Source organism: Perna viridis, chromosome 8 (genome assembly GCF_037379345.1).
Source record: "Perna viridis isolate PV_CMFRI_1.1 ecotype Kerala chromosome 8, ASM3737934v1, whole genome shotgun sequence".
Taxonomy (NCBI): Eukaryota; Metazoa; Mollusca; class Bivalvia; order Mytilida; family Mytilidae; genus Perna; species Perna viridis.
Genome location: NC_142452.1, coordinates 11,375,841 through 11,387,645, shown reverse-complemented (window position 1 = coordinate 11,387,645; position 11,805 = coordinate 11,375,841). Strand labels below are relative to the sequence as shown.

Genomic DNA, 11,805 nt, shown 5'->3' with positions numbered 1-11,805 from the left:
ATAAAACTTCTGTAGTGATGACTTCAATCTTGTAGCAACATAACCCTGTTCCAGAAGCCTTATTGTAATGAAATCTAGCGCGATACAAAAAGTCTGCGTAGTTACGGCAAGCTCTGGCATAACGAATGAGTGACAATACCTTCATACGCAGGTGCTGAAGGAATGTTGCCACAGATGAAAGGAAAGTTGACGTTTCTGAATGAAAAGTCATCACGTTTGTCGTAAAGTTTAGTCAATAGTTTTCCTTTACCATCGATCTCTAAGTGTAGGTCAAGATATTCACAGTGTCTGTAGTATCCTTTATCTTTAGTTCTTTGGAGTAGACGCGATATATCAAATCCCCGATTTAACGATAATACGCCATCTATACAGCAAAAATTAAGATCAAAGGATTCAGCTAAACGATGTCTTTTCTATCAGATCAGATCAGCTATAAATTCAGCCGCCTCATAAGAGTATAGGAATTGGTCAGCAAGTAGAGGAGTACAATTTGTTCCCGTTGGAATACCAACCGTTTGTTGAAAAACGCGTCCATCATAAAGGACAAATAAGTTGTCGATAAAAAAAAATTCCAGCGTTTTGAAAACATCTTCTTCTGTGTATTTGGAAGATGATTTGGAATTTTTTTTTACAAAGTATGAGAAATCTCTACCAAGAACTATGTATCTAGGTGTACCATCTGTTTTGGAGAAACAACGATGTTTAATGTTTACCAGTCGGGATTTTGAGTATGGGAAATAGAAGTATAAAGTGTTGAACAACATAGGTTTTAATGCTGTTTTGTTTTGATAATAATCTTGAATTGAGGATATTAGTAAGTCATATGTCAGATATGCAAAATCAATTTGAACAGGTAGTTCTGTCCACTATTTTAAAAAATTATGACTTTCAATATTCAATATATGCTAAATTAGAGAAATGGAATGGTTCAATCAAGTGTTATATATAACATGGCGCTTCACTACAAAATGTTAATATTTTGAATAATATCTTCATTGTTAACTAGCATTCGAATCAGAAGAAGTTTTTGGTTGCTATGGCTCAAATTATGGACTAAAAAGTGGCTAGAATCAAACATTTTACAAAATTCAACTGTATAATTCAGGTGTTAACATACAGAAATTTATGATGTTTTTCTACAAGGGGCGAAACTACAAAAGAATATATTGGATGGATTTAAGGGGTGTGACATTTAGAATCAAGGGGTTATAGAGAGTCAGAAATAAACTTCTTTTTGATGCCCGAAGAATGACTTGTGTGAACGAGCCATTGTATTGATCTCTATAAGATTGGACTATTAGGTTTCATACCACGAAGAGAAGAAAGATTGATTTCCGGGGTTAAAGCCTTTGCTGGTATGGAAAAGAGGTAAAAAGGGACTAGAATCAAGCCTTTTATAGACTTAAGCTGTAAAACCTAAGTATATGTGTATGGATTGTTATGAAAATACTTCACACCAAAGTTAGGCAGGTTTGGATTTATTTGGTATTAAAAGGAAGTAGTGACCAAAGGGAGGTAAATCAATCTTTTTCTGGTTTCAGAGTAATGACTTGAGGGTACATATTACAATGATTATGAAAACCAAAACAAAACTACTGATTAGAAAATAAATAAAATGTCGTACCAACATCATTTTGAATTTCCTGAAAAAAATTTCAATACTAGAACAATGTACGTTAAATTTATGTTGTTAAATAATGGGGAAGTTTTTTTTTCAAAGAATGAGCAAGGAGCTAATTTTAACTGCTTGGAACGAGTGACTGTGAAAAAAAATTGTTTTTTTTTTCAAATTTCCAACTCCATCCCCCTTTTCCCTCCGCTTTTTAAAGGTCGATAATTATGTAGCACTTCGCCAGACTTTACAATTTTTATTAAAGGCATCTCTAGAAACATCCATTTCAGTTTTAGCCAGTCAGATCAATTTATACAGATACCGGATATATTACAGTTCTCCACGGATGGTGGGAATAATTTACAGAAATCATGTGACGTAAACAAGATTCAGACGCAACTAACAGCTGCAAACAATCAAATGATTGCCTTTCCTATCTTAGAAAAGCTATGCCTCGATTTGGATAATATCTTTTTCAAGGCATGTTAGGTTCTTGACAACAGCAACAGCGGAACAGCGGAGATACACGTTCGCACAGCCGCGTGTTTCCCGAAGTTTTTAAAAACATCATATTCACTTCTTTAAATAAGTGAAAAAAGAAGAAGACTTGAAAACTATCAGAAAAGATTAATTCATTTTTACTGAAACGTAATCTTAACCTATATATTTTATTTCATTTAAGGAAATGATCAGCAGCAAGTAAAAGTAAACTTGCAGTTCCAATCTACTTATTCAATGGCCCTTTTCAGAGCTACCAATATTTTTCAAAAAAAAGATTCTTGTGTTGATATCTTATGGGTGATGAATTTTCTCCTTAAGGACAGTCGCGTTTTGTTACTTCAGGCACTTTTTTTTCGTCAGTATACTGGGAAACCTTAAGGGAAATTTAGAAAGTACACGTAATAATCGTAGAGCTCATACTGCATCGCGGTGCTCGATATAAACCCGCGACATCTATAGTCATAATTTGAAACAAGGAATACTGAATTAAAAAAATATGTCTACTGTTCCTATAAGGTAAAATTTAAGTAATAGTCTTTGTGAGAAACATGCAGATTCTGTAATATTTGATACACCCCAAAAAAGGCTAAACATCTTCATTTTAGTTGCTTTATAGGTCAATATGATGAAATGTAATATTATTCATTCCAATCTGTCTGCTCTGAGGAAATAACCCGACAGGTTTTATTTTCTATTGTAGTGTCATAAACAGTTTTATCATCCTTAATTTTTAACTCTACATTACATTCTATATAACTTATCTCCTAAGAAGAAGGGTTATATGAAAATCTACATGTTAATTTCTGTTTAGTATTAAACTTTAAACAAAATATCAAAAAAAAAAAAAAAAATGTAGGCTTTCCAACCATGAATCACATTTTGCAAGATTCTTATCTGGAGTACCTACCATAAGAGTGCGTAGCTCATTTCAAAAACTGTCAAATCATCAAATAGTCAAAATGATACCTCGTGCCAAGCATAAACAACCAACACAACGGAATAACAGAGAAAACAACAACGCTGTATGATAAAGTTAGACCTACAACACGACGCGTAATCGGTCAATGCAAAACGTGAAAATAAGGTCTACTACCGGAAAATAGCTAGTATTAATTAAGGACAAATATATTGTAATATGCATGAGGTCTCCTTGTTACTGTAATCGTGATTTGGGATTCAGTTTCATGTCCAAAAAGCACTTTTGTGATGTAACTCTATTTTTGGGATTCTGTGTTAAGAAGAGCCATATGTAATGTGAAAAAAACATTCTGTTATATCTCCTGCTGAATAAAATAGGCATTCATTGTAATAAATTAATCGTTCCCTTTCAATTGGTTTGTTCTACATGAACTGGCTACAGTATACTCAGAAACATTATATTTAAAACCGAAGGCCGTCTTATTTTACGCATCAATCGCCATGCCTTTTACATTATCAACTTGCCTTTTTGTTACATATTCAAACAAACTTTGATACATCAGCAACTATTTACAACAGATATTGACTATTGGCAACAAATCTTAATTTCATTATACAAAAGAAACTTAGGCTTGACAAGTTTTATACCTATCAATTTCAACCCTTTTTACAGACAATAAATTTTGATTTTCACTGGGAAGAAATTGTGCTCTTGCCTAATCCTTCATTTTTATGTGCTATAAACGTATGTTTATAGATCGGTATCAATCGTTAAGTCAGATCCTTTGATCTTAATTTCCGCTATATAGATGACATATAATATTTAAACAATCCTTGTTTCGGGCATTTCATACATCGCATCTTCCCAAAGAAGTTAAAATAAAGGACGGTACAAGACACTATGGAGTCAGCCTCATATCTTGACCTACACTTATCGCTGGTAAAGGAAAACTCATGTACCGTTCTAGACATGCACATGTACAATAAGGCTTCTGGAACAGTTAGTGTTGCTACACGATTGCAGTTATCACTACAGAAGTTTTATGGTCGTCATCATATATTTGTTGAACGTTACGATGTAACCATCTGCACCATGAGGCCGATTTGTTCACCATGTCTAGTTTTCCGTCCTCTTTTGTTTATCACAGACGTAACAATTCATAAGCAAATGGATGGATGTTTCTAGAAAAAGTAAAGGCCGCGTACTCAATTGGTGCTCTTGGTCGAGTTTGAGTTGCTTATTTGCTTTTGTTTCTTTGTACGTGCAATTCTGATTATTTCATGTCCTTTGTGTCTGTTTTCCCTATCCGGTCCCCATCTTTGGATTATATTCTGTTGATTTCTTCTCGAATCTTCTCTTTCATCAAATGCTAGAATAATAACATGTTTCAAACCATAATCAACGTCAATATTAGTATATGTCCGACCGAAATTTACAGCAAATAATTAAGTTAACTCCAAGAAACAGAGCTGGTCTTTCAACGCTCAAACGATCGTTATCTAGTGAACTTCTTTAGGTAATTTACTGAGATAGAGATTTAAACTTATTGTAACATTGTCGACTTCCTTGTCACAATTTTACATATATCACGAACTGGTCAAATGTTTCTTAAGGTACAAGTTCCTGTGGATGTCTAATTCATTTGAGTTGGATTTCCAAATATTTGAAGATTTCCGGGATTCCAAAATAAAGAAAGGCTTTTTGTAGAAGGAATTCAGAAAAAATAGTATTCTTTTACCAACAAATATTTAAAAACCCGAGTTACTATTACGGAAAAAAAATGAGAGATCGACAAGTCATTATCTCAATATTTTGTTGCATAACGATAACAGCAATAATGGCAAGCTACTTCATTGTATGTTTTATCTATACTATTCAAAGCTTTTAGATAGATTTTGTCATAATCCTTGAAACCACACCTAGATACCTAATCGGTCACTGAAAAACGTAATAAAAGTATACCACAGAAAAAGGGTTACCCGTATAACTTACTTTCTTGTTATTAAAAAAACAATACTGTTCAAGTATCGTCCTTGAAATAAAATATAACAGTTATTAACGTATTACACATGTGTCATAAAGTATGTCCATGACAAGTCTTTGTTTCTTCAACTCGTAATACGTAACAGTATTTGGCGTTCAAGAATAGTTTACAATTAATAAATTATGATTTTCAACCATAGATTTCAAAACAACTATTGTCAACAATAATATATGCCTTACCAACCTTAGATAGGCATAGCAATCGAGTGTTATTCTCAATAATAGAGAACTTTCATTAAGCCCCATGTATGATATGACGATATATTATCACAAAAAAAGTTAACTTGAATAAACGGCATTATGATCTGCTGACAAATATCAGCCCGACCTGGTTTACTTCCTTGTCCCTATCTTATATTATGTTGTGAAACTAATAAAATATTTCTTCATGTTCCAGCACCGGCGGAATACCTTTTAAGTCATTCACACTGGATTCTAATACAATATTTATCTATTTATTCCACCCAAAAGGGACACCAATGGAACAGTTATCAAAATAATATAATCCACCGGAAAAATAGACACACGCAACATGGAACGTGAAATTACCCCCCACCCCCCCAAAAAAAAAAAAAAAAAAAAAATATATAAAAAAATGAAAAAAAAAAAAATAATAAAAAAAAACCTACACAAAAAAAAACCAAAAACTAAAACAAAAAAAAGTTACACAAAAACAAAAATAAATGAGCAACCCATACTCCGGACTCCTCTAAAGACGTTCTGGGTAGATGGAAAAGAAAAGGAAATCTATGACAGGTTGCTGAACAAGCAGGTTCTCATCGTGCAGTTTGACACACCACGACAATCCACTTGTTCACCTTTGTAGTGATGATTTTGATCATGTAGCAACATTACCCAGTTCAAATAGCAAACTTGTAAGATGTCTAGCACAGTACAAAAAGTCCGTGTAGTTTCGGCAAGATCTAGCTTCGCGTATGGATTGTTTTACTTCATACGCAGATGCTGAAGGAAATTTGCCGCAGGTGAAATGAATATGTAATGAAAAGTCATTGCTTTTGTCGTTTATAGTTTGGTTATTTGTTTCCCCTTTCCATTTATCTCCAAAATAAGGTTAAGATATGAGGCTGACTTCATAATGTTTTTGTAGTGTCTTTTACCTCCAGTTCTTTCGGGTTAGATGGCATGTAAAGCATTCCCGAATCTTATATTTTATATATTATAATTCTTTTGAATAAGATCAGCTATAGACTTGGTCTTATAAGAATGAAGGAATAGGTCCCCATGTTGCGGAGCACAACTTGTTTCCACTGGAATGTCGACCATCTGTTGAAAAACACGTCCAGTACACCAGACAGATATGTTGTAGATAAAACAAATCCAACATTTCATATAATCAAAAATTATTACATCAAAGTTTCCAATACCACAAGCTCGTAAAATATTCACAAAATATTTCAACCGATACAAAGAACTCATTCTGAAATACAGATATAAACGATTAATATGTGCGAGTATCTTCCACCCTATATTTTATGTTAATATTCTTTACAAAGCTCGGAAAGCTCAAAACTCACCAAATAAGTTGACCAAACCATTAAGGCTAATTTGTAAGGGATATATCTAAGGTATTGTTGTCTAATCGTTAAAGAAAGCATTTTATGTACATTAACAATGATTTGCTCATAGGGTTTTTACATAGAAAATAACACATTATAAATTTAAAAGCTGTTTTCGACATGACGCGGGTTATGTCCTTTTGTATGACTTATGATGTACCGTGGATCTAAAACCCTGTAGAAAGAATTGAGATTGATTTCACATACGATGAGGACATCACTTTTTGTAGGTTTAAAATGGTCTGGAGCTAGTATGTCAGTTAACTGATAGGAGTATTTTATTTATGCATTTGTGTAACGCATTATCACTCTCGTTATTTCTGTTTTAAAAAGGGACTCTGGCCTTTTAAAAGTGATTTTAGGTGTTTAATCGTGTTATATTTTTCCACAGTGACCAGATTTGAAAGTGGTAGGTTGTGACCATGTCAAAGTACTTGGATCCCGCTGAATTTGTTAGCACCTGCTCCAAGTCAGGAATTACTGGCATCTGTATTGTATTGTTTCGTGTTCATGTCCAGTATATTTTTATATTGCTGGAGTATATAGGAGGAACTATTTCGCTGTACCCGTGTATAATGTTGTTTTGAAGCCAGCTGCAGCCTGCTATGTTATTTGAGGTTTTCTAGTCGTTCGTTGTAGACATATGGTTGACCTTGAACTGACATTTTCATCCCTGTTGGGTTGTTGTCTCTTTTACATATTCACCATATTCATTCTGGTTACAATATATTTTAAAACGATTTTCAATTATTCTGTTCTTTAAATCTACTCTTCTTTATTTTACTGAATACAATTTTCAGAAACTAGTACACATGAAATGTAGGCTAAATATCCGCGAACCTTCCATGCAAGAAATTCATGACAGATTTTATCATCATTCCTCATTTTATTTTTTTTCCTTCTGTTTAATCTTATTTGTGAACCGGCTCAAAATTTGATCATAAAAAATCAGTTTTAGACTATCATGTGTTTAATGCTATTTCAAAATGAATGGTCAATAGGATGCGTAGTGTCAGCATGAAATCATGTGTTTAATGCTATTTTAAAATGAATGGTCGCGTAGTGTCAGCATAAAATACACAAACAATTGAAATTATTTTAGGAAAATAATATGACGAAACTCGACGCATAAACAAAACTTTTCAATTGATTGTCATTGCGCCTTACACCCACAACAAAACGCCAAATCCATCAATAGAAAATCATCAAGAATAAGAACTATTGTAGAACCATATGAACAATTATGGCGTACTAGAATTTCATGCCATATTCATACACATAAAAACGAAATCAGTCAATGAAAAAGGTGAATAAAATGTTTACTTCCGGGAAATAAAGGCTTAATTAATGAACTTCCTCTCTTGAAGATTTTGAAATAACAATCGTAAAGAGAAAAACTAACCGTCTAGAATGTTAATAGGATATTTACAGAAATACTCTTAATCAACAAAATAATGAATAAAATGATTTTTTGTTCATCAAAAACTGCTCGCTTTCATTAATTGAGACCACAAAGACACAATGATGTCAATCAGTCGAGAATAACACCCCTGTGTTAATTTCCCTATCATACCTCATTGCTTATGATTAACATATATGGTGAATCTAACGCTTTTCTAGTACTGACGGAATATCTCATTGCAATGAAAATAATCCAAATGCGGGTTTTAATTTGACTTATTTTCAAACAAAAAACCTTTTTAAAAAAAGTTTGTCATCAAAATAAAAAATCTGATCTTTTTTTTATTATCAACAAGGTATACATTGACATGTGCCGTCATTTTTTTGTGTGTGCACATTTGATTAAAATTCAAAAGCATAGCATTTATTTATGCATTATTTCAATGCAATACTTAAAGAACATTATTTCATGGTACAATTCTGGTGATAAAGAATAAAACATGCACAAAAACCTACCAAAGGAACCTGACACAACGACAAAATGTGATTGTCACGATTACTAACTTAATTACATTTGAAAGAAAAGATATATGCAAAGGTTAAGAAGTTCATTTATATTTCAGCTTCAGTACTTTGAAATACAGAGTTCCAAAAAAACGATACAATGTATATGTTTGGTTCTTCTTTTGTATGTGTCAATTTGTTAAAAACAAAAACTTTTAATGTTTAAAGTGTGGTATATAAAATAATAAATAATAATAAAAATATATATTGAAGTTATTTAATTGTTCGCTGCGATATGTTAATATTTGTTTCGAAAATCATTTGGAATCGAGCAACTTCAAAGAATTACAGTCTCATTCAGGTCAAAGCTGGAGAATGTCAAGAGCAAGAGTAAAACGAACTCTACTTTTATGAATGATATACGTCCAAAACAGAGATGATAGTAAGTTTATTTTCCCTTTTCCCCTTTCAACAGCATGTATGTTTACATTGGATAGTCAGAGGTACAGGAAGTTTCTCGATGTCAAGTAGACGGTCGAACCTTTGACTTTGGCATGTGCTATTGTATTGTGAACACGAGTGTAACCGTGACCCATTGAATATTCCACTTGTAATTTTATCTTTGAAGAGTTTGCCTATCATTGGAACGTATCAAACTCTGATTAACACCGTACCTGAAATATTTCACAGGAAATAATATCTTTAAATCAGAAATGAGAAGCACCGTTAACAGGAATATGACTATCTTATGGAAATTTGTTTCTTACAGCTTGGAACTTTCTGTAAGTCTTGCTATTTCTGGGGTTTATTTAATTTTTGTATAAATATATGGCATCGTTGAGTTGTAATAACCATAGAATCAAAATCTCATCCAAGTTTCAAACGAACCTTAATATGAAGAGTCAGTATTACTTATAGTATCTATTTATTCACTTGATAATTTACATGTACAAATATACATATATATATATATTAATATACTAAAACAACATTCAAATACAAAGTGAAATGGTAAATAGTATTTACTTATATGTACAAAGTTATTCCTTCTTATTTGAATATTATAATGTTGAAGTTAATGTCGCCATTCAATTTATTTAACTATCAATCTTCTCAATATTCTTTTGCCCAAACAAGGAGTGTCTCAAAATATTTCATTGCAGGAACAATTTGCGTATGCCTCGCAGTTTTTATCTGTATTGGGAATTGGGCAGATTCATTTCTGATAGGAAGAAACCAGAATCACCAACAAATGGTCTTAACAAAACAACAGCAGAATTCCCTTAGACGGGCATTGTATCACGCTAGATTGGGTATTGATGCATTTGTGAGTACTTCATTCCTGAATAATATTTTTTTTTTATCTCAAATTCAAACAAATGGATAACATGATGTTAAAATAAGAAGTCTATGATTGGAATAAAAACAGTTTAATTTCGTAATTCATTTACTATTTCTTTTATTTCATAACTTGAATTTTTAAGTGTGAATAGAAAACAAATACTCTATAAGTAAATCAATTTATATAACATTTCTTACTACTCACTTTATCATATGTTAATCTTCATTTTCAGTGCAAAGCTCCAACAATAACAGTTTTATTTGATGGTAGGCTACTAACTTGTCCTGAAAGAGCCTTGTTGACACAAAACACTACTCCTGCTTCAAACACACAGGTAATGTGGATTGAATTTTGGATACATGTAAATTTTACGAAAAGCTGAATAGAAAAGTTTATTGTAATGTTAAATCTTTATAAAGTCGATATTTCGTCATTTTACTCCTAAAGCAATTCCGGTCAGTTCTACATGTGCCAAAACGTATTTAAATACAAAATGTCATGAATATATATTTGTTTTTCAGAGTAAGTTAGAATATGTATGGCAGTTGAGTATAAACGTTAAATCGCTTCTCGCCTCCTACGATCAGTTTGCTGAAGTAACGTGTAATATGGATCACATTCTGCGTTATATTCGCAGCATCAAAGCAGATATCATTCCGACACAAACAGATACCGCAAAAAACGACGAAGAGCAAAATAATCTAGCTACCGCTCTATCATATCTCGGGAAAATTCATGCAACTCTAAGCACAATGTATTCCGGTGCTTAAAACGGACTTCTTTGGCTGTGACTTTTACGACGATTACGAGTATTGAATTTTGAATTGTGGTGTTTATATTTTTACGGGTAAATGTTTTATGAAAACAGTTTATTTTTTACATGTATTTTTTTAACCTTTACTATTTAGATGTTCAGTTTTTGTATTTTGATTTTTTTCCATACTTTTTTAATTAAATCATGCAAAGCATTTTCCAAACTCTTTATTACTGCCAGTTTATGCTACATTACCATCAGTTTTAAAATGTGTCAATCAAATGTCACCCAAATGAAATTGTTTGAAACAAATCAAACATAAACTGATTTCGGTTTTTTTCCCATTACCATCCAATGAAAATATATCCGTTTTTCAAGACAGGAGCAAAACGAATAGCCGGAACTCCTTGTTAGACCAAACGTTTCACTTTTGTGATTACATTTTTCATGTAAGCCTTTTAGTTTGTAATGAGCATATTTGGATAACTATAAAGTGAAACATCAAATTATTTAATAATTGAAAAACTAAAGGAAAAGTCATTCAATCAACGCAGTATACATATCTGAATAATACAATATGGATGGCATCCATAAAATGTCTGACCCGACAGTGAAAAAATGACTGGAATCAGATGGACAGCTCGGGAATCAGATGACGGTTGATTGATTGATTGATTGATTGATTGATTGATTGATTGTTGGGGTTTAACGTCCGAGCAGCAATATTTCAGCTATATTCAGACGATGAACATGAAATGGATGATAAAGTGAAAATGAAATCATGATGAAATGAAAAAAGGGATGGGACACAAGAATAATAGGGTTGACAAATTTTGATTGCCACTAGATAAAGGGGGGATGGGTAAGGTCGGGCAATTTAGCCTCCTGTGGCGGCGCGCAAAGGTTCATACTCCTATCGAATACCACAGCAGGGTTCTTTAACGTGCAAGGAACGTGACATCTTTCCAAACACGATGCACCACTATGGTTTGCGGTTAGGTTTTCCGTATTATAGCCTGACAACCCCAGCATGTAACACGCCAGGGGTACCCCATTCCACCACCTGTGGGCAGAGAGCCTAGCTCCCGGCTAGGTTTTTGAGCACTATTTAGTTGCCTTTTACGACAAGCTTAGCGCTGCTGCAGGCCTATT

General features: G+C 32.9%; 1 protein-coding gene across 1 annotated transcript; it reads left to right on the top strand.

Moving 5' to 3' along the window:
• The first annotated feature begins 9,169 nt into the window (after positions 1-9,169).
• LOC148609321 (uncharacterized) lies at positions 9,170-10,932 on the top strand. Its single transcript, XM_088541612.1, has 4 exons — positions 9,170-9,339; positions 9,721-9,884; positions 10,132-10,233; positions 10,421-10,932. Exons 2-4 carry the CDS (start codon positions 9,810-9,812, stop codon positions 10,667-10,669), a joined length of 426 nt encoding a protein of 141 aa, XP_088397738.1. The 5' UTR covers positions 9,170-9,339; positions 9,721-9,809; the 3' UTR covers positions 10,670-10,932.
• Positions 10,933-11,805: the final 873 nt, after the last annotated feature.

Excerpts from the sequence above, each read along its gene's own strand:
- LOC148609321 (XM_088541612.1), top strand. The coding sequence starts at position 9,810 with ATGGTCTTAACAAAACAACAGCAGAATTCCCTTAGACGGGCATTGTAT. Across the intron at positions 9,885-10,131 it reads GATTGGGTATTGATGCATTT|TGCAAAGCTCCAACAATAAC; the intron begins GTGAGTACTTCA and ends CTTCATTTTCAG. Across the intron at positions 10,234-10,420 it reads CTCCTGCTTCAAACACACAG|AGTAAGTTAGAATATGTATG; the intron begins GTAATGTGGATT and ends TTTGTTTTTCAG.